This window comes from Salvelinus fontinalis, chromosome 35, assembly GCF_029448725.1.
Source record: "Salvelinus fontinalis isolate EN_2023a chromosome 35, ASM2944872v1, whole genome shotgun sequence".
Lineage (NCBI taxonomy): Eukaryota > Metazoa > Chordata > Actinopteri > Salmoniformes > Salmonidae > Salvelinus > Salvelinus fontinalis.
The window spans coordinates 4633246-4656861 of NC_074699.1; the positions used below are offsets into that span (position 1 = coordinate 4633246).

The following is a 23616-nucleotide window of genomic DNA, read 5'->3' on the forward strand; positions in this document are numbered from 1 at the left end:
TCATGTTGTGGGGGTGCTTTGCTGCAGGAAGGACTGGTGCACTTCACAAAATAGATGGCATCATGAGGCTGGAAAATTATGTGGATATATTGAAGAAACATCTGAACGCATCAGTTAGGAAGTTAAAGCTTGGATGCTAATCGGTCTTCCAAATGGACAATGACCCCAAGCATACTTCCAAAGTTGTGGAAAAATGGCTTAAGGACAACAAAGTCAAGGTATTGGAGTGGCCGTCACAAAGCCATCATTTGTGGGCAGAACTGAAAAAGTGTGTGCGAGCAAGGAGGCCTACAAACCTGACTCAGTTACATCAGCTCTGTCAGGAGGAATGGGCCAAAATGTACCCGACTTATTGTGGGATGCTTGTGGAAGGCTAGCCGAAACGTTTGACCCAAGTTAAACAATTGAAAGGCAATGTTACCAAATACTAATTGAGTGTATGTAAACTTCTGACCCACTGGGAATGTGATGAAAGAAATAAAAGCTGAAATAAATAATTCTCTCTACTATTATTCTAACATTTCACATTCTTAAAATAAAGTGGTGATCCTAACTGAACTAAGACAGGGAATTTTTACTAGGATTAAATGTCAGGAATTGTGAAAATTGAGTTTAAATGTATTTGGCTAAGGTGTATGTAAACTTCCGACTTCAACTGTACATGCATACAGTTGAAGTCGGAAGTTTAAAAACCTGTCCATTTGGAAGACGCATTTGCGACTGATGTCTTGAGATGTTGCTTCAAAATATCCACATAATTTTACTTCCTCATGATGCCATCTATTTTGTAAAGTGCACCAGTCCCTCCTGCAGCAAAGCACCCCCACAACATGATGCTGCGACCCCCGTGCTTCACGGTTGGGATGGTGTTCTTCGGCTTGCAAGCCTCCCCCTTTTTCCTCCAAACATAACGATGGTCATTATGGCCAAACAGTTCTATTTTTGTTTCATCAGACCAGAGGACATTTCTCCAAAAAGTACGATCTTTGTCCCCATGTGCAGTTGCAAACCGTAGTCTGGCTTTGTTCTGGCGGTTTTGGAGCAGTGGCTTCTTCCTTGCTGAGCGGCCTTTCAGGTTATGTCGATATAGGACTTGTTTTACTGTGGATAAAGATACTTTTGTACCTGTTTCCTCCAGCATCTTCACAAGGTCCTTTGCTGTTGTTCTGGGATTGATTTGCACTTTTTGCACCAAAGTGCATTCATCTCTAGGAGACAGAACGCGTCTCATTCAATTTCAATTCAATTCAATTTTATTTTATATAGCCCTTCGTACATCAGATAATATCTCGAAGTGCTGTACAGAAACCCAGCCTAAAACCCCAAACAGCTAGAATGCAGGTGTAGAAGCACGGTATGACGGCTGCGTGGTCCCATGGTGTTTATACTTGCGTACTATTGTTTGTACAGATGAACGTGGTACCTTCAGGCGTTTGGAAATTGCACCCAAGGATGAACCAGACTTGTGGAGGTCTACAATTTATTTTCTGAGGTCTTGGCTGATTTCTTTTAATTTTCCCATGATGTCAAGCAAAGAGGCACTGAGTTTGAAGGTAGGCCTTGAAATACATCCACAGGTACACCTCCAATTGACTCAAATGATGTCAATTAGCATATCAGAAGCTTCTAAAGCCATGACATCATTTTTGGGAATTTTCCAAGCTGTTTAAAGGCACAGTCAACTTAGTGTATGTAAACTTCTGACCCACTGGAATTGTGATAAAGTGAATTATAAGTGAAATAATCTGTCTGTAAACAATTGTTGAAAAAATTACTTGTGTCATGCAAAGTAGATGTCCTATCCGATTTGCCAAAACTATAGTTTGCTAACAAGAAATTTGTGGAGTGGTTGAAAAACGAGTATTAATGACTCCAACCTAAGTGTATGTAAACTTCTGGCTTCAACTGTATGTATGTATTGGGGTGTGTGTTAGAAGCTCATTAAAACCGGATCGATAAATCCACTGTGTCCCACTCCCCAAGGCTCTTACTGACCTGAACCCCCCCCCCCCCCCCCACCAGTTTAGCCAGTGAAACCAGGACAAACAAGTGCTATGTTGGGAAAACACCCACCAATATGAACGATACGCTAGCCACATTGACCTAGTTAGTTGAGTATTAGTTGTGTGTGTGTGTGTGTGTGCAGTCATCTCACCTGTATGAGTAGCTGTTGGTTGTGATTGTGCTGGCTGGTTTCTAATTGGTCAGTAGTGGTCAGAGCGGTACGTTGTGGGAAAGCGGCTGTGGGTAGAGACAGGAAGGAGCAGTCCTCCTCACCATCACTCATCAAGAAGTCCACTGAGCTCGCTACGGACACACGGGAGGGACAAACAAAGTTAGGAAAAACAAACACAGTTATACGTTGTACACAAACAAGTAAGCCTGAGCCAAATGGGTTGATTATGTTGTTTTCTTAAGCACTGTGGCAGAGCTGATCCTGTATTCACTTGAGTCAGAAAACAGTCTATATTCCTCTTTGTCCCTCTACCCTTTTCCATCTTCTCACACTCTCTCCACCTCCATTTCTACCAATGTCAGAGGTAATTTTCTATGGCCCTCTCTTCTCCCCACTTACTTTTCTCCCCCACTACTCTACTAACCATGATTCTCTCCTCTCCCCTCAGCCAAGAGTAATTCTAGGCCTCTCTCCCTCTATTTTCACTCCCCAACCTTCCAAGGTTCGCACAGACAGTACCATGGAAACGAGCAAAGCTAGATGAGCAGTGTGATAACCCAGGCCTCAGTAGGTGATACATACAACGCCATACAGGCCTGTTCACCTGTGTGTGTGCGCGCGTGTCATCGTGTATTTGTACGGGGACCTGTATGGGGGCCCAGAGTCTTATCAACCTGAGGACAATCAGTGCACTGTGCTACTGCACTTGGTCCATTCTACACAATCAACCCTACAACATTAACCTGTATTAACACACATGCTCAAACGTACGTGTGTATTAGGAAATACATGTAAGAGCAATTTAACTGAACAAAGCACCTCGTACATACAATGGATCACAGACCACGGAAAACACACGCCAAGAAAAATATACTTATTCAGGGAAGTAGTGCTTAAAGTATCCCCCACACAGTCTACAAATACATTGCGTGTACAGACTGTGTGTACACGCTGTGTGTACACACTGCGCAAATCAGTTTAATATAGAGACACACAGGTTGACTCGCAGCGCTGTAAGGCTGGGAGAGAAAGAAAAAAACAGCATACATTCGGTAACTGATGACCCAGCAGATTAAGTCCCACAGCGGAGTCACACACGTACACAAAAACGTACAATACATACACACCATCGGGACACACACTGTGAAGTAGTGTACGACCGACACGTAAACACAATCATCCTCTCCTCCTCTACCTTCCGCTCTCCGATAGCATTACACTGTCCCTTCCTTTCTCAGACAGTCACGCTCCTGCTCTCTTCTCTGCACAATCACAGTTGTGCTGCTCTGTCGTCACCTTGAGCAGTCCTGCAAGAGCACTGGCGCAGAGAAAACACACACCCACAGACAGATGGACACACACCGTACACACACACACACAATAGGTCCAGTGTTTGCACTCCTGGCCCCTGGCCTGTGGCTGTAAGGGGGATCGGCTTTAAGCTCTGTACCTGCTAGAGACACACTCCTTCAGCTGAGAGAGGTAGAGGCAGAGAGAAGCCTGGCACACACACACTCGCTCCTCACCGCTTTCTCAGACAGCTGGCGTACACTCTTCCTTTCCCCTCTCCAGACAGATATAAGAATGCCTTCTCTTAATCTCCTCTTTTCCAGTATTTCCTGTCTCTCCCAGTTTCATTGAGAGGCACAGCTCATGGGAATGTGTCACACTCCTCTACTCTTAGTAAGAGTCCTGTCAGACAGGCAGCACACACACACCTCTCCCATTCCCTCTCACGCTCCCCTCCCACCCTCTCTGTAATCCCAAAAATGTGGTCACAATGGTTTAGTCCCACCCCTGTCACAGAGGGACTCCCTTGCTGCCCAACGGGGTGGGCCTACAGAATCCACTCACCGTCCAATGAGACGTCTTTCTTCCAGAGCTCCTGCAGACAGGGGGCGTGGCCAAGGTCCCAGGTCTTTCTTGTTCTGAACATGACCGCAGGGCTGAGCAAAGCACTGGGTCTCTGGACCGGCTAGAGAGAGATAGAGACAGCGTGAGATAGAAAGACAGATACTGTACATTTACCTTTTTGTAATTTAGCAGACACTCTTATACAGAGCGACTTACATACCGTGGCCACCGTGGGAATCGAACCCACAACCCTGGCGCTGCAAGTGCCATGCTCTACATCATATTATATACACAGAGAGAGAAAGACATGAGCGATAGCTTGCGGCCAAAGTTATAATTTCATTGCTATTATTGATTTAATAGGTTATTTCTTTAGCAATATAAGATAATGACTTGTCATGCTAATAAAGCTTATGGAAAGTAACTGAAAGAGAGAAATGTCACTGAAAGAGAGAAAAAGACTGACGGTATGAGAGCGATAGGAGAAAGAGCGTGATCGTGCATGCATCTGTTTACACAGTGGGTGGTGGGAACAGCCTTCAGAGTTCATGATGAAACACAGGAAAATTAGAAAGAGATGGACAACATTCCTGCATGACTGACAGTCACATTCACAGCCGATACTGGGTTGTATTCATTTTTTCGGACACCATTTACTCCAAATGGAAAACGTTTTGCAACTATTGGCCAATTTCAGGTAGGTCCCGCCCTGTTTCATTCTGTTTGCTTCCGATAGGTTCAGCTTGGTTGCGAGTGAATACACCCCTGGTAACCAGTTAACTGTTTAATATAGCCACACTGGATACACAAATACTGATCTGGGCCCGGTTTCCCGATAGCGACGTAACTTAAGCTTACGAGTGTTATAACGATGCATCGTTCCTATAAAAATGGGCAAATAACTCATATGCATTTCCCAAAACACCACGTAGGGAGAACTTTCAAAGTGTGTCGATACTGATAGGATTGGGAGAAAAAAAAACGCAGCACTGCTCTCGGATCAGCTTTCTCCATTCAAATGGTACCTTAACATTGGGAATTATTCCACAATGCTGACAACGGATCATCTCCTATAGAGATATGATCACCTACAGTGCCCTTCAGAAAGTATTCACACCCCTTGACTTTTTCCACATTTTGTGGAAATTGATTAAATTGAGATTGTTTTGTCACTGGCCTACACACAATACCTCATCATGTCTAATGGGAATAATGTTTTTAGGCATTTTTACAAATGAGTAAAATATTTTCTTAAGTCAAATAACTCACTGTGTACAATAATCTTTAATAACTACCTAATCTCTGTACCCCACACATACAATTATCTGCAAGGTACCTCAGTCAAGCAGTGCATTTCAAACAGATTCAACCACAAAGACCGGGGAGGCTTTTCCAATGCCTCGCAAAGAAGGAAATCGATTGACAGAGGAGTAAAATCTTAAAAAGCAGACATTGAGTAAGTTTACATGCACACTAATAAATTGATATTAAACTGATTATGGCAGTAGGCAGATTACGCAATATTCATGCAAACACCTTGCTCTGCTCATCTTCAATTGGCGTAAGGTCAAATATAAAAAAAAAGGTGAGCATACACCGATTAAAACACCCAGATTTCTGAGTCATCTTTCGATTTACTAGGACATGTAAACGCCTTCGTCGGCTGTCCAGCAGTGTATTCGACCTGTGCGACCTGTGCAGCCGAGTGAGCCTCCCTCTTCAGCGCGACTGAAGTGTGTTCAACGCAATGTAGGCATCTTAGAAGTTGTTTTCACATACAAACTGTATATGTCCAAACTCAGAATCAAATATGCTTCCCAAAATGAACATATTCAATGTGGTAAAAGTTTTACTTTGATTGGCGATTTTCTGCCATGAGGTAGCCTAATTTCTGATGTGTAAAAAGGATTATTAGGGACATCGTTCTTGGAAACCATGTAAACGTTTTAATCTAACTATTATATAAATCGGACTATTCAAAATAATCAAAGTATTGTGTGCATGTAGCCACACTCATTGAATATTTCTTTGAGCATGGTGAAGTTATTAATTACACTTTCGATGGTGTATCAATTCACCCATTCACTACAAAAATACAGGCGTCCTTCCCAATTCTGTTGCCGGAGAGGAAGGAAACCACTCAGGGATTTCACCATGAGGCCAATGGTGACTTTAAACAGTTACAGAGTTTAATGGTTGTGATAGGAGAAAACTGAGGATGGATCAACAACATTCAGTGGTGGAAAAAGTACCCAAATTGTCATACTTGTGTAAAAGTAAAGATCCCCTAATAGAAAATTTTCTACTAAAAAAAGTAAAAGTCACCCAGTAAAATACTAACGTGAGTAAAAGTATTCGGTTTTAAATACACTTAAGTATCAAAAGTATGAATCATTTCAAACTCCTTATATTAAGCAAACCAGACCGCCCAATTTAAAATAATATTTGTATTTATTTACGGATAGCCAGGGACAGTGGCTCGATGATTTTATTAATGTGCATGTATGGCTTTTAAGTTTAATGTGTGCTTGTTTTTTTTTTAAATGGTCAAATTAATAAACTAAACTAAGGGACACACAACACTCTGACATCCTTTACAAACAAAGCATTTGTGTTTAGTGAGTCCGCCAGATCAGAGGCAGTAGGCATGACCACAACAGATGGGCTCAAACACATTATGAAGGAAAGAAACTCCACAAATTAACTTTTAGCAAGGCACACCTGTTAATTGAAATGCATTACAGTTGAATACCTCATGAAGCTGGTTGAGAGAATGCCAAGAGTGTGCAAAGCTGTCATCAAGGCAATGGGTGGCTACTTTGAAGAATCTAAAATGTTTTTTTTTGGTTCCTACATGATTCCATATGTGTTTTTTCACACTTTTAACGTCTTCACTATTATTCTGCAATGTAGAAAATAGTACAAATAAAGAAAAACCCTTGAATGAGTAGGTGTTTCCAAACTTTTGACTGGTCCTGTATGTATGTAAATTAGGTTTTTGCATTTCATTTTCAATAAATCAGTAAAAATGTCTAAAAACACGTTTTCCTTTTGTCATTGTGGGGTAGTGTGTAGATGATGGGCGAGACAACAAAATGCGGAATAAGTCAAGGGGTATGAATACTTTCTCTAGGCATTGATTGTATTTGGCTGCAAATATTGAGGGGGCTTATTCTAGCCTAATGCACCAAATCACAGATATTGCACATCATTGAGCACATGGTACATATCATGAAATACACTGAGTGTACAAAACATTAGGAGCAGGTGTGCTCCTTCAATGACATAGACTGACCAGGTGAAAGCTAGGATTCCTTATGCCACTTGTTAAATCCACTTCAAATCAGTGTAGATGAAGGGGAGGATACGGGTTAAAGAATAATTTTGACATGGATTGAGACATGGATTATGTATGTGTGCCATTCAGAGGGTGAACGGGCAAGACAAAAAGATGTAGATGGATTTAAATGGGGTATAGTAGTAGGCGCCAGGCACACCGGTTTGAGTGTGTCAAGAACTGCTAACTCTGCTAAGTTTTTCATGCTCAACAGTTTCCGGTGTGTATCAAGAATGATCCACCACCCAAAAGTCATCCTGCAAACTTGACACAACTGTGGGAAGCATTGGTGTCACATGGGCCAGCATCCCAAAGTGACACGGAAGGGCAAAAATGCATCCAACAACACACTTAGCTTTTCTGAGGCAGTCGGTAAATCAACTTTAAAAACAATGGTTTGGGGAAATAGCTCGGAGATTTAACGATGTTCCTTTGAAGGTTTTAACGAACTTAGCCTTAAGACGCTTTTGGGAAACTGTGCCCTTGTTGGCTAAGTTCATCGTTAGAACCTTCCCAAAACCATCATTTCCCAAAACCATCATTATTAACGTTGCACTTGAGGCAGCTCGTAATCTAACGCCTGCCTAAGTCAGGCCACCTGTAGAACAGCCAACATGCTGACAAAACCGGAACCGAGCGTGCATCCGCATGTGCCATTGAACGCACGTTGATTTTGTTCACCCACAGCAGAAGCGATCCGGTCACACAAGTTGAAATATCAAAACAAACTCTGAACCAATTATATTAATTTGGGGACAGGTCAAAAAGCATTAAACATTTATGTCAATTTAGCTAGCTAGCTTACTGTTGCTAACTAATTTGTCCTGGGATATAAACATTGGGTTGTTATTTTACCTGAAATGCACAAGGTCCACTATTCCGACAATTAATTCACAGATAAAACAGTAAACAGAATCCATTTCTCATCATCTCTCCTCCTTCCTTCAGGCTTCTTTTTACTTCATATGACTGTTGGCAACCAACTTTACGGTGCATTACTACAACCGACTGGAGTGCGGACCTCAGTTCATCTGTCAATCACCCACGCGGTTATATGCTCCTAAAAACCAATGAGGAGATGGGAGAGGCCGGACTTCCAGCGCATTGAGCGTCACAAATAGAACAAATTTCTAGTTTCGCGCCTGGCCATGCAGACGCGCGCGAGCAGTTAGCGACCGCTCTCTCTGTGTGGTGTTACATCTTTGGCAGTTGTAGGAAAGATGAATCGTAAAAAAAAAAACTCGTAAACCTAAGTTCCATCGATATCGAGAAACCGGGCCCTGGACAGTTGGAGGTTAGGTAGCATATTCAAGTATGTACTGCCTGTGGCAATGACATCGGGACATTGGCCTTGACGAAATGCCTGTCTTTTTTTTTTTTTACCTTTGTCAGGCCATTCTGGTGGCTCCATCACCACCCCAGTCCCAAATGGACCAGAACATCATCCTATTCCGTCACCCCACTGCCTTCCAGACTCTCCCTTGTCCTGATCCCTGGTCTGAGCTGGGGCACGAGGGTCAAGCCAAATCAGATTATACAGGACTGACCTCAAACTGGTCAATACTGACCAATAAGATTATACCGACAGTGATGACCAGTTTACAGCTCACAGCCCCACACAGACTGGTCCGACCTTAAAGCAATCAGCAAAAGAGTAAGAGTCTCGACAGGCGCACGCGCGCTACATTACACCACACCCACAATAGCCTAAACTGACTGAGCAGTTAAACACATTACCCAATACTAAACTGTCTCTTCAACTCTATATTCCATGTTGTAATACACCACCACATAAACACAGCAAGAAAACACTAGTCAACTACAGTATACATAACACTCCCACCACACACACACACACAAGCCACATCAACACTATTCAACTCTATTCAAGCTACACATTAGAGGGGGATACAATACATGTGAATGAACCCAGTGTGCAAATATAGCAATGTCTGCACAAAGAACCTTGCAGAAACGTCAGACACACACCTGCGTGTTTGGTGAGTCCCATGATTGTGTGAATCTGTGACCACTGGAGAGTCATTGTCATGGATCATGTGGTCAGTCTGGTTCAGCCTGTGTGTGGTTGTATTGACCATAACCCAGAGTTGACCGTTCTGTCGGAGAGGTGGTGGGTCAGCAGGTCCAGTCCAGAGCCGCTGTATTAGCTAGTCTAATCTCGCACAGCGGGAAGTTCCCCAAAGTACTGTACACGTACATGCAGTTCCTTGTGTTCTATTGTACACAAAGACTTCAGCAAGTGTGTGTGTGTTCATCAATGCTCTGCATCTTGTAATGTTTACCACAGCAGAATAACTAGAACAGCGGTTTACCGTACAAAAGGTCCTCAAAGTTCTTCAAATACGTGCTACAATAGCCACAGTACTATACTAAGTTCTGTCCTTGGTCCAAATAGGGTCTATCTGGAATCCAGAGCCCATGGCTGGATCTCAAGTCTGATGGGTCTTCCTTTCCTCACCTCATCGTATTTCCTTCATGTACACTGGTGTGATGAAACTGGACAGCTAAAAAGAAAATGCCTAATCTAGGGAGTTGCTGTCACCAGTCACGTGTCTTCAGGTCAGACTACGGAGATGCACCAAATGAACTGGCCCATACTCTGGGCCTCCGTCTACCCTCCCATAGTGTGTGTATATCAGACTTTACCTTCAGTCTCTACATAACCTGAGAACCAACCCTGTGTCCCTGGATGAATCCATACCCTTTGTGCGACTCCGAAGGGAATGTGGTCCTGTGTGTAGTAGTGGTCTTGGTCTCGATCGAGCCAGTGTTTGTTGATCAGAGATCCCATCCAGCCAATCATCCTGCCTGCCCCTTAGCCCCTGGCCCTTGCGGCAGTCGCCCTCCTAAAGCCAGAACAGACCCACACAGTACCATGTGACCACTCTTACACGCCTATGTATTCCAAATAACTACAAATTAAATACAACGTAAACACACATGCAGCACCTTCCCCAGGCCTGGCGGCCATCATACCATCCTCACTCTACCATCTGACCACACACGCACACACACACGCCGTATCCACAGAAAGACAGCGGTATCCGTAGTGACAGGCAGTAGCTGTTTACCAGCGGTATGGACAAGGTTAGGCCCCGCCCACAAAGACACAGGAAACGCAGAATGGACGTTGCCATTAGCCACTGATCTAAGATCAGAGTATTTAACACCCCAACCTAACCTAAACCATTAGGCTGATTAAATAATACCTTACCCTGGACCAGTGGTAAGAGGCAACCTCTACCTCCTACACTCAATTACCCATAATCCTTTAAACCCCACAACAGATGGCGTCCTTTATAAACACATCTTCCTCTGAGGAGAAGGATCAAGTTGTCCCTAACCACAGATCTAGGATCAGATATATCACCAGGGATCTATCTTCAAATGCTAGCTTTTTGCATTAGGGGGAATCCAAAACTGACCTTGGAGCAAGAACGTCAACATTGGGAAGGCTGGGGTGGTCACTTTAGGGATTTTGTCCTCACTTGCCTCCCCTTGTCCACCCCGACCCACTGTTCCTCCCTCTATGACTGCAGGAGAAAGATGGGTGGCATTTCGTTCTTTGCTTCCTTCCCTCCTCTCGCTCACCTAATATCCACTCTTTCTACTCTCTATATTCACAGCACAGACTATAACATCCCTGACACTTTGCTTAGACAGTAGTGCCGGCAAAATGAAAAGCAATCTCATTACTACAAAGCTCCAGTGAGCTCAGACACCCCCTGTGGCTTTTCCTAGGTAGTAGAAAAGGAGTCTGTAGAGGCAAGGTAATGCGATATCATCGTGTTGATCTATAGTTAACAGGCAACGTTTACACTGAGCTTGTGATACGGTATAGAGTTGTGCGTGCCTTTTTGGTTCATGCAGTTCTCTGCCAGCCCCATAAGGGGTGGAAATAAAAATAGCAAAGTCATTCAGCTAATCTAGATATTTACTGCTTCCAAGGTATTGTCCTCACAGAAACAGACACGCACGCCTGACGCGCGTCAGGTTTCTAGGTTACCACAGTGACCACGCTCCCCACGGTTCTTTGAGCGCAAGGCACGGCGTGTAGGATATGGTTACACACTCCTGTCGGCACTCTGCCTTCTATAGTATCAGCTGTCTACTCTATGCACCAGGAATACTGCAAACATGGCCCTGGTACAGTTGGTGATATCAATGTGTGTTGTGTGGGAGACTAATGTTGAGGAACAGGGGGAGGACAGGAGGGGCTGGCTGGCTGTGATATACTGTGAGGAGCTACTGTTGCACGTTCTCCCCCCCAACTCTATCCTACTTTAGCTAGCGTTTAGCCTCACTCGTAGCGTTCTAATAGTTGATGACAGCACAGAGTAAGGGCTTAGCATAAAGCAGAGAGGATATGATGAGAACCCCCCCCCCCCTCCCTCTCTCCCTCTTATTATTTGTATATCCCTCCCTCAAGTATTTCCGGCCCTCTTATCGGTCTCCTTCCATTTGAGTGTATCCTCAGAGTATCCCTCCCTACTCTCTTCCTCTCCACAGTACGTGAATCGCACTAGCCCAGCTCCAGTTAAGACTCTCAGCTCTACCAGCTAACCTGTAATCCCCTACTGCCTATACAAAACAAACAGTTCAAATTGATCAACTATCAAACAATAATAGCTCTATACAATCCTCTAACTAGCACAATGAAAAAATACAAATAAGGAGTCAGGCCCTTTGCTATGCGACTCGAAATTCAGCTCAGGTGCATCTTGTTTCCATTGATCCTCCCTGAGATGTTTCTACAACTGGATCGGAGTCCACCTGGGGTATAATTCAATTGATTGGACATGTCCACACACACACACACACGTGGACAACCCTTCAAATGAGTGGATTCGGCTATTTTCAGCCACACCCGTTGATGACAGGTGTATAAAAGTGAGCGCACCTCCATGCAATCTCCACAGACAAACATTGCCAGTAGAATGAGCTCACTGACTTTCAACGTGGCACCGTCATCTAAAAATCATTCGTCCTCAGTTGCAAAACTCACTACCGAGTTCCAAACTGCCTCAGAAAGCAGCGTCAGCCCAAGAACTGTTCGTCGAGAGTTTAATTAAAAGGATTTACATGGTCGAGCAGCCGCACACAAGCCTAAGATCACCATGCGCAATGCCAAGCTTCGGCTGGAGGGGTGTAAAGGTTGCTGCCATTGGACTCTGGAGCAGTGGAAAAGCGTTCTCTGGAGTGATGAATCACGCTCACCATCTGGCAGTCCGATGGACAAATCTGGGTTTGGCGGATGACAGGAGAACACTACCTGCTCCAATGCAGTGCCAACTGTACATTTTTGTGGAGGAGGAATAATGGTCTGGGGCTAGGCCCCTTAGTTCCAGTGAAGGGAGATCTACAGCAGCATACAATGGCATTCTAGCTGATTCTGTGCTTCCAACTTTGTAGCAACAGTTTGGGGAAGACACTTTCCTGTTTCAGCACGACAATGACCACGTGCAAAAAGCGGGGTCCATACAGAAATGGTTTGTCGAGATCGGTGTGGAAGAACTTGACCGGCCTGCACAGTGCCCTGTACTCAACCCCATCGAACACCTTTGGGATGAATTGGAACGCCGACTGTGAGCCAGGCCTAATCGCCCAACATCAGTGCCCGACATCACTAACGCTCGTGGCTGAACGGAAGCAAGTCCCCGCAGCAATATTCCAACGTCTAGTGGAAAGCCTTCCCAGAAGAGTGTGGTCTGTTATCGCAGCAAAGGGTAGACCAGTTCTACATTAATGTCCATGATTTTGGAATGAGATGTTCGACGAGCATGTGTCCACATACTTTTGGTCATGTAATGAGAGCGAGCGAGAGCGAGAGCGAGAGATATAGATATAGATATAGATTATATATATATATATATATATACACAGTTGAAGTCGGAAGTTAACATAGGAATTCTGAAAAACTGAGTTTAATTGTGACATTTAATCAGAGTAAAAATTCCCCGTCTTAGGTCAATTAGGATCACCACATTTTAAGAATGTAAAATGTCAGAATAATAGTAGAGCGAATTGATTTATTTAAGCTTTTATTTCTTTCATCACATTCCCAGTGGGTCAGAAGTATACACACACTCAATTAGTATTTGGTAGCATTGTCTTTAAATTGTTTAACTTGGGTCAAACGTTTCAGTTAGCCTTTCACAAGCTTCCCACAATAAGTTGGGTGAATTTTGGCCCATTCCTCTAACAGAGCGGGTGTAACTGAGTCAGGTTTGTAGGCCTCCTTGCTCGCACACGATTTTTCAGTTCTGCCCACAAATTTTTTATAGGATTGAGGTCAGGGCTTTGTGATGACCACTCAAATACCTTGACTTTGTTGTCCTTAAGCCATTTTGCCACAACTTTGGAAGTATGCTTGGTGGTCATTGTCCATTTGGAAGACCCATTTACGACCAAGCTTTAACTTCCTGACTGATGCCTTGAGATGTTGATGTCGTGATGCCATCTATTTTGTGAAGTGCACCAGTCCCTCCTGCAGCAAAGAACCTCCACAACATGATGCTGCCACCCCTGTGCTTCATGGTTGGGATGGTGTTCTTCGGGCTTGCAAGCCTCCCCCTTTTTCCTCCAAACATAACAATGGTCATTAAGGCCAAACAGTTCTATTTTTGTTTCATCAGACCAGAAGACATTTCTCCAAAAAGTACCATCTTTCTCCCCATGTGCAGTTGCAAACCGTAGTCTGGCTTTTTTTATGGCGGTTTAGGAGCAGTGGCTTCTTCCTTGCTGAGCGGCCATTCAGGTTATGTCGATATAGGAATCGTTTTACTGTGGATATAGATACTTTTGTACCGGTTTCCTCCAGCATCTTCACAAGGTCCTTTGCTGTTGTTCTGGGATTGATTTGCACTTTTCGCACCAAAGTACATTAATCTCTAAGAGACAGAACGCGTCTCCTTCCTGAGCGGTATGACGGCTGCGCAGTCCCATGGTGTTTATACTTGCGTACTATTATTTGTACAGATGAACGTGGTACCTTCAGGCGTTTGGAAATTGCTCCCAAGGATGAACCAGACTTGTGGAGGTCTACAATTCTTTTTTGAGGTCTTGGCTGATTTCTTTTGATTTTCTCATGATGACATGCAGAGGCACTGAGTTTGAAGGTAGGCCTTGAAATACATCCACAGGTACACCTCGAATTGACTCAAATTATGTCAATTAGCCTATCAGAAGCTTCTGAAGCCATGACATCATTTTCTGGAATTTTCCAAGCAGTTTAAAGGCACAGTCAACTTAGTGCATGTAAACTTCTGACCCACTGGAATTGTGATACAGTGAATTATAAGTGAAATAATCTGTCTGTAAACAGTTGGAAAAATAACTTGTGTCATGCACAAAGTACATGTCCTAACTGACTTGTCAAAACTATAGTTTGCTAACAAGAAATTTGTGGAGTGGTTGAAAAATGAGTTTTAATGACTCCAACCTAAGTGTATGCAAACTTCCGACTTCATCTGTAGGTATGAAAAGATGCTATGTGGGTGAATGGATGATCTCTGCATGTGTATTTCCCACTGTAAAGCATGGAGGAGGTGGTGTTATGGTGTGGGGGTGCTTTGCTGGTGACACGGTCTGTGATTTACTTAGAATTCATGGCACACTTAACCAGCATGGCTACCACAGCAATCGGCAGTGATACGCCATCCCATCTGGTTTGTGCTTAGTGGGACTATAATTTTGTTTTTTTCAACAATGACCCAACACACCTCCAGGCTGTGTAAGAGCTATTTGACAAAGAAGTAGTGTGATGAGTGCTGCATCAGATGACCTGGCCTCCACATTCCCCCAATCTCAACCCAATTGAGATGGTTTGGGATGAGTCGAACCGCAGAGTGAAGGAAAAGCAGCCAACAAGTGCTCAGCTTATGTGGGAACTCCTTCAAGACAGTTGGAAAAGCAGTCCAGGTGAAGCTGGTTGAGAGAATGCCAAGCATGTGCAAAGCTGTTATCAAGGCAAAGGGTGACTATTTGAAGAATCTCAAATATAAAATATTTGGATTTGTTTAACACTTTTGGTTACTACATGATTCCATGTGTTATTTCATAGTTCTGATGTCTTCACTATTATGCTACAATGTAGAAAATAGTCAAAATAAAGCAAAATCCTTGAATGAGTAGGTGTGTCCAAACTTTTAACTGGTACTGTATGAGTGACATGTTCTAATCTGCGTGATATGGGACATGTATGTGTGTGTTGAATCCGTGTTTCCCTCAGGGCTACATAGACGGAAGCTATGTGTGTCCTTCTGCTACGACAACAGGGAGAGGACCATAGAATGAAAAACACCAGGCACACTAAACTTTAAATAGACTACAGTCAAAAATATTGCAAATAAACAAAGACCGTTCCTGGCTATGAAAATAGGAAAAGAGAAACAGTCGACCAGCAAGCCCCTTTTCTCAGTCTCATCGTGTGGCGAGCACTTTCAGTCTAACACAGCTACAGATCCATGCACTGTCTGAGCACGCTCTTCCTGGGAACCATAAAGCCCTGTTTAGTGGAACATTCCTGATTTGAGTTATAAAGTTTGAATTTGAATAATAACAAAACACATTTCACTATGCTTTCACTGCCCTGTAATGGGGGCTTTTACAGACCCCAATTATGAGGACTGTTGTAGTGCTCCTAGAGAGCGAGACAAGGGCTTTGTATCACTAACAAAGAGCTCTCTAAATTTACCAGCCTATAACATACATTATTTAAACACACTGGGCTATGGGGAGTCTGACAGCACAAGCTTCCCGTGGTCAGGCAGTATGTCACTGTCTAGCTCCTACTGTACAGTCAGATGGCCTGAAGCACCCCCCTTGAAGTAGAGCTTAGCAATATGGCCTGAAAAATAATCTCGATTAAAACATTTATTTTATATATAAGTGAATAAATAAGCCTTCCACAACCATAAGTAATAATTAAATTATTTTTTTTAAATAGTTTAACCTGCTTTTTTGCAATAATCACTGATCTGGCTTTCAAGTCTATGAAAATTACATTTTTTGTTACAAATTTAACCAGAACCATGCACTAATAATTAGCAGGTTGACCTTTATTGTCATGAGTCTTGTCCTGGAGGCAGAACTGAGTGATTTTCCCTTAGATAGGCCAGCTGCAAAGTCAAAATTGGCTATTTTGTAAAAATTCATAAAAACTAAAATTTGCTTTTGTCTTAAAGGGATACTTTGGTATTTTGGCAATGTAGCACTTTATCTACTTCCTCAGAGTCAGATGAACTCATGGATACCATTTGTATGTCTCTGCATCCAGTAATGAAGGAAGTTGGAGGTAATTTTGCAAGCCAACGCTAACTAAAGTTAGCACAATGGCTGGAAGTCTACGATAACTACTTGCATGCTAGCAGTTACCTATAGACTTCCAGTCATTGCTCTAACACTAGTTAACAATTGCTCTAACACTAGTTAGCAACTTCCTTCAAACTGCATGCAGAAGTATTGTATAAAAAGGGTATCCACTGGTTCATCTGAATGTGGGGAAGTAGATAAAGGTCTTCGTTACCGAAATCCAAAAGTGTCCCTTTAGTTTAAGCATTAGGGTTAGCAATGTGGTTAGGGTTAGGTTTTCAGATTTTATGACTTTGTGGCTGTGCCAGCTAGTGACCACTCTGTGGAGCTGCCTCCAGAACAAGACTCATTACAAAAAAAACACTAAGCTGCTAATAATGACCAACTTCTTGTAGCAGGCATTTTAGAAAATTAAAGGAAAACCCCAGCCCAAAACTATATTTTGGTATTTGTTTCATTAGTCCATTGTTTCAGCAATCAAGTTGTCAAGAAACCGCATCGTACTGGCTGTATTTCGAGAGTCAGTCTTGAAAACTGGATTGCTGACATGCAAAACATTTTGAGACTACAACAATGGACTAAGGAAGCAAATACCAATAGATCGTTTTTGGGTGGAATTTCCTTTAACTTACTGTAGGTCTCAAACAATCACAAGCCCACATGCTAGTGAGTAGACAGCTAATCTATTTGCTTGATAACAAGTTAGAACAGTTGAGCTGCTATGAACACACCCTCCTTTCCATCGCCAAATGTTTGTACAACACGGCCTGTTCACTTTGTTTAGATGTTGAAATCAAGTGGCCTACCTGGATAAGACGACGCTCGTTTCTCAGAATGAGAACGAGTCACCAATTCCTTATATAAATGAGTCTTTTTTATGTTCATTGCACATTTATAAAACACAGACAGATAGCGCATACGTCTGGAGCTAAAATGCTGCTAGCGGACAAGGAGATAGGCATAGCCTGAGACAGAAAGGATAGACATAGCCTGCCAGACAGAGCGAGCGCAGGACTCTAACAGAAGGAATCTGCTTTCACCATGCGTCAATTGTCAGAACCTGTCTGCTCAACATCACACAGCTTTGGGAGGGTCAGGATTGTGTTTACTACCAACACTAACATGGATCTGAAAAAACCCCAATGCATCAGAATAAGGTTGAGATCAATTCATCAGCATGACACCATATGGACTGGGATTACTAGATATGGTAACAATCTTAACAAAGACAAACCTTAACAAAGACAGATGGAAAAGGAGAACATACAGGGACCCTCAGTCAACAACAGGGAAACACAACATTCCAGGAAAAACAATACTATAACAGCCCTTTCTCCTTCTCCTGCAGTTATTCTATCCCTTTTTCTTTCTCTCCGTTTAATCCTAGTGGCTACCTCTCACACCATGTCCCCCTCCTCTTTTTCCTCTCTCTCCATTTCTCACCCACCCATCTATCCATTCCTTTTTTCTTGATCGTTAGGGTACTCACCTCCCACCCTGCGGTCTCTGTGTCCTGATCATCCCTGCATCGCCGTAGAGACCATCTTCACGCGGCGGAAAAACACACACTCGCAGATCAACACACACCCACGGCGAGAGCTCAGTCACCAGCCAGACCCCCTTCTCTCCCCCGTCTCTAACACTGCACCCTCTCTCCGTTCCTTAGTAACAGCAGAATCGGAGCCAGCATCATTTCACTCCTGTAGCCACCCTCATTCTTTCCCCCTCCCTTTCTCCGTCTCGCTCTCCATCTTCCAGTCCCCTCCCTCTATCGCTCCCCCTCGCGCTCCTGCGGAGAAATAAATATTTCAGACACAAATGAAGCGTGGCTCTTCTCAGCTCTCTTCCCTCTGCCTGCAATATTTAACAGAGAACTGTGTGTGTATGTGCACGTATGCGTTTACGAAACACACCATTGCCCGTCTCCTCACATTCTTAATTACTTAAAAGGCCAAATGGCTCTTGTAACAAGGGCACACACACACTCTGTTATTGTCCCTAAGCCATACACTTGTTCCTAAGCCATGCAGTATAACTAAAAGTACACACTGAAATATGCACACACAAAGGAAATATGGTCTCTGCAATATGCACACACAAAGAACATATGGTCTCCAATGGCTGCCACTGCTCAAAGGTATATTGATCCAAAAAAGTAGTACTGTAAATCACACCGTGTGTGAGAGCTGCTTCACTGACAATTCACTAACACTCAAGCCAGAGCCCCTCCCTCCTCACTAGAGGCTGCTGGGTAATGGAGTTTGAGGCCAGGTATGTGTGACTACTCATACTGAGGGAAACTGAGGTAAAGGCTGGTGTGTGTGTGTGTGTGTAGAAAAACTAACAGACACACACAGAAGGTGTTCTCAGGGTAGTCGCTGTTCCGCAGGGAATTAAAGATGAAACACACTATACCTTGGCTCAGGTACCCCGCTTCATGAGCACAACGGTAAAACATGAACACAACATTTGCAAGGCATTCTTCTAGCGTTCTCAGAACACTCAACTTCCTGGTGTAGTTTGTCCTTTACTTATTAATCATGTTGTAGGTGTTGAATGTAGAGGACATCAGATGCCTGCACAGTGACCATGCTCCCTCTGTGATAATGTTACTTAATCGAACTTCCTTAGCGTTCCCTCAAAGTCTTAGTTGTGTAACCAAAGCTTTGTTTGGGGATTTACAGGGACAAATGTCAAAATGAGGGTGATTCAGAGAGAGGGCCCTCCCTATGACCAGGAGAGTGGGGAATGGGGTTAAGAGAGACTGGGTGACTGGGTGGGGTGAAGGTAGGGCTGGGCGGTATTCTGTATTTTACAATATACCGGTATTGATGCACAGAGCAGTTCATTTAAAAAAAAACTTTACCTTCTATAACGCATTTGATTGTTTTGTTTGTTAAATGTGATATGCCGTGTGTAACGTCACTTCATAGTTTACTTCGCTGCTTGAGTCACTCTCCCCTCTCTCTCTCTCTACATGCTGCTTTCCACACAGACCTATCCCCACCCCGTCACTCAAGGAACACATTTGTTGTTCCTCGACAACGAGGCACTTGTGTTCAGTCTGTACGTTCAATGCATCACATGCAACAATGTTGATGACAACAACACTGCTTTCACTTTGCGTCTTAATATGAATCCACTGGCGTTCTATAATTACACTATACGTTTGTGTTTCTTACATCTGCAAACAGCTAGTTTGTCTATTCTTAGGAAGTTGGGCCTAAATCTTGTTAGCCGCTAATGCTAATGGTTTGTTACCTGGCTGGCTAGCTAGCTAATAAATATACAGCCTAAAAATAGCAGTGATGGTATAGTCCTAAATCAGCATGTTTGTGCAGCAGTATCTTCCAAATCAAAAAGGAATACGTGAAGCATGAATATGTTAGCTACATGAAGTAGCCAAAAGAAAACATTCAATGTAGCCAAAAATTATAGGGTCCCCTAGGAAACAATAATCAACACTTTGGTTCCTACCCTGTTACAATAACTAGTCCGTGGCAGTTTTTCTTTGTCATGTCAAACACTGCATACATTCTATTTCCATGATTACACCAAGTGTTTTGCTCTAAAGCGCAAGTCAAATCAGATTGTTTGCCCATATCGTGCAGCGCTACGTGGTAGTGTGGAAATGATCTCAAATGAGTGCAGGAAATGCAGAAATTTGTTTTGGGTTGAAGTTGAATCACGCACTACTCATAAAGCAAATGTATAAACTTCTATTATTTAAAAACATAAAATACTGTCATACAGTCCAATTTCTTAAATAAATAAATACCGTGATATGATATTTTGGCCATATCGCCAAGCCCTAGGTGAAGGTTATGATGCGTCATTGGACCAACAGCCAGAATTATAGCATTGTGAGGGATTAAAGCCCACTTCACCCGAAACACACAGAGCAGAGAGAGTGTTGCTGTCCTCAGATTAACAACATGGTTACATAAACAATGATCTGAATCCATTTCCCCCGGAATGCAGGGACATTACGGCCCAATTTAGCATCAGCACGCAAACTGCCATTACTAATTTCCCATACCATCAATAGGTATATAGTCAGCAGGTTAGGAGCGGATTTGACTGGGCTTTTACCTCCAATGCTAATGTGGGATAAGGAAAGCTAGCTACATCACAACTATGCAATGGAACAGGTAGGTTAGAGAGAAGGGAGAAGGGAAAAAGGATGCAGGGGGAGGGTTAAATTAAGAAAGTCAGGAGGGTGACAATTTTTTCAGAATAAGGGAAAAGGAGAGAGATGGGGGGCAGGAAAATCTATTTGGCTACACACACCCAAGTGAGAGGTAGGGAAGTAGGAATGGGCTACGGTCATCACATTCCTCACTAATGTGAACCTCAAGGTAATCGTTGGTGAACTGCCAAGGTCCATAATCACGCATAAACTGCTGCCCACATTCTTTCATTAGCCCAGAAAGGTTAAGACTGCTGGAGCAGCGCTTCGATTCTCTCTCCAACTCAGTCACACAAGCACATAATTACTTAACCGACATGGTGGCTGCTTCTCATTAAAAAGGACTTCAACATAATCTGGAATCAAATACTCAACCTCAGGACTTCTGTACCACAATATTTATGATTGGTACTTGATGAATTAGATTGGTGCCTTATCTGTGTCTGTGAGACTGGTATTGCATTACAAACATACCTGTGCCTACGTGCTGGTTTGCACATCTAGGCACACCCCTCCCCCCCACCCTCCTGTTCTCCTTAGCATGCCCTCACCCCATCCCTCTCTACTCCGTTCTCAAAACACCCTCTATCCCAGTCTTCCCCTCCTCTCACCTGCAATTGTTTTCTGCTGTCCGGCACATTTCTGCTGTCCGGTTTTCTGCTGTCCAGGCTGCCTCCTCCGCATCCCAGCCTGCCCTGGCTGCAGCGCAGCTCCCGGTCACCTCTACGTTTGTTTGTGCAGTTGCAGCCTGCAGCCTTCCTGTCTACAGCCCTCTGCCTCTTCTCCCGAGAGAGGGCTACAGTCATCCCTCTCTCCCTGGGCCCCACACCCCCTCCAAGACCTCCAGGCCCGGGGTCCCTTACCCTGCCTCCCTCCCCCAGCGGAGGGGCCTTGTCCACAGGCAAAGTGGCCCCATCCCCAGCCTTTTTGTCGCCGGGCTCCAGGGCCTTGTGTCGGCTCTTAAAGAGGCTGTGGATACTCAGTACCACCAGGGTGCAAAGCACGTACATGATTCCCCCCCGTGGAGACTGGCAGGTTGGTTCGCTCCGTTCTCCCACAAACAAGGTCTCCCTTGTTTGAATGGAACTGTTGAAGATCCACAGATTGTTATGATAGCTTATAAGCTGTTATGAAGGAGGGTTTCCATTGTTGTTGAGGTGTAGTTGTGAATGTCAGTCAGAGCTCCAGGCATATCTTCTGTGGTCTGAGTCCTTGCAGAGTTGTCATCAGTTGGAGAGCCGAAGACTGAGTGCGAGAGATGGCAACAAGCGTATCCACAGTGAGAACAGTTCCAAAGTTCTGTCCTGTACTATAAATGTCTGTACTGTACAATCTGTACTGCAGCCAAGTTCAAAAGTTCCCTTGTGTGTGTGTTGATCCCCTGGACAATGGCAGTGCCCTAAAGCTCATCAACTGTCTGATAATCCCCAAGTCTGTTCTCTGGTCAGCAGACGCCGATGGACGAGAGGTGAGTGAGTGTGATCCTCACATGCACACGGTCACACACACCTGCTTTTATATCTCACCTGTGTCAACTCTGTCCCTGTGCCTCTCCTGGCCCCTCCCACTCCGAGACAACACTTCCACAGAACTACACACATCTTTGAAACACACCGCCTTTACAGTTCCTCGGAACAACGATAAGGTTTTGGACCCTGTCCTATTGTAAAGGTGATTGCTGTCCCGCTGCCAAGCCGGTGAAGCTCAGGTAACCCAAACCCACCGGAGCAGACTCCTGGCTCAGTCTCTCCAGGTAACTACAGATACATACCTTGACCATCAACCATACACAGAACTACTCAATATTAAATCTACACAAAATCAGGATCACAAGCAGATAACTCAACACACACACACCCAAACCCTTACAAACACACACACACATTCAAAACGCTTGCACAAACGTGAAACAGTGTACGAATGTCTCTTGATTCATCCTCCTCTGCCCTGCTAATTTACTGGTTTTTACAGCCCAGTCCAGGATGGTGTAAATAACCAACAGGTCCTTAGTAATGCCTCTCCCATTTCCCTCTTCCTGATGCAGACAGCCGGGGGACTGTCCCGTCCTCCCTGAAAAGTCTCTGGACAGAGAGAGGGGCGATATCTACACCTCTTCCCTTGTTCAGTCGCTCTCCATCTCTCTCTCTCCACTCATGCACCGAGTTCTGCAACTCTCCAGAAAGAGAGAGAAAGTATCTTCATCCACCCTCGCTCTCACCCTCCCTCCCTGTGTTCTGTCCATCTGTCGCTGCGGGATAAGCGCTGGAATGGGACAGAGCCGGCCATGCGCTGGTGATGTAACACATAATACACTATTGATATGGATGAAAAAAGCAATACCAACTGAGTGGAAAGAGTAAACAAAAAAAAACAAAAAAAAATCCCACCTGCATCCGTTTGGAGTTCCACCCTATCAATTCAAACTGATCTCTGTGCTCTGAGAGGCGACCTTGTTAGTTGGTGTCCTGTATGCCTGACCGTCTTCCCGGTACGTGACAGTCCTGCATGGTAATGCCATGGCAACCGTGCAGCTATGGAACCAAGCCACAATGGGAACTGACAGTGTCGATCACGGCGGTTGAATCGTGATGCGCCGTCCAAGGCAGTCAGCGAGGTCACTGCGGTCACTTTGTACCCAACGGTCCTGGACATTCACAGTTCTGGTTTCCTGTTCTGTGACATACTGTAAACATGGAGTGGTTCTCGAGGCTAACATGGTCCTATGGG

The 23616-nt window shown here is 44.0% G+C and overlaps 1 protein-coding gene across 5 annotated transcripts in view; it reads right to left on the reverse strand.

The window, feature by feature from the left end:
- LOC129834274 (kinesin-like protein KIFC3) overlaps positions 1-23616 on the reverse strand; it is a 53889-nt gene that overhangs the window by 19463 nt on the left and 10810 nt on the right. Inside the window, exons 1-3 of one of the 5 annotated variants that reach the window (XM_055899119.1) lie at positions 21501-22992; positions 4031-4151; positions 2156-2307 (exon numbers count right to left, since the gene is read on the reverse strand). In XM_055899119.1, coding sequence (XP_055755094.1) covers positions 2156-2307; positions 4031-4151; positions 21501-21899 — 672 coding nt within the window. In that variant the 5' untranslated portion in view covers positions 21900-22992. Of the gene's footprint in view, positions 1-2155; positions 2308-3702; positions 3880-4030; positions 4152-18189; positions 18894-21500; positions 22993-23616 lie in introns of those variants that run through there. The other 4 variants (XM_055899120.1, XM_055899121.1, XM_055899122.1 and 1 more) reach the window with 4 other exon arrangements.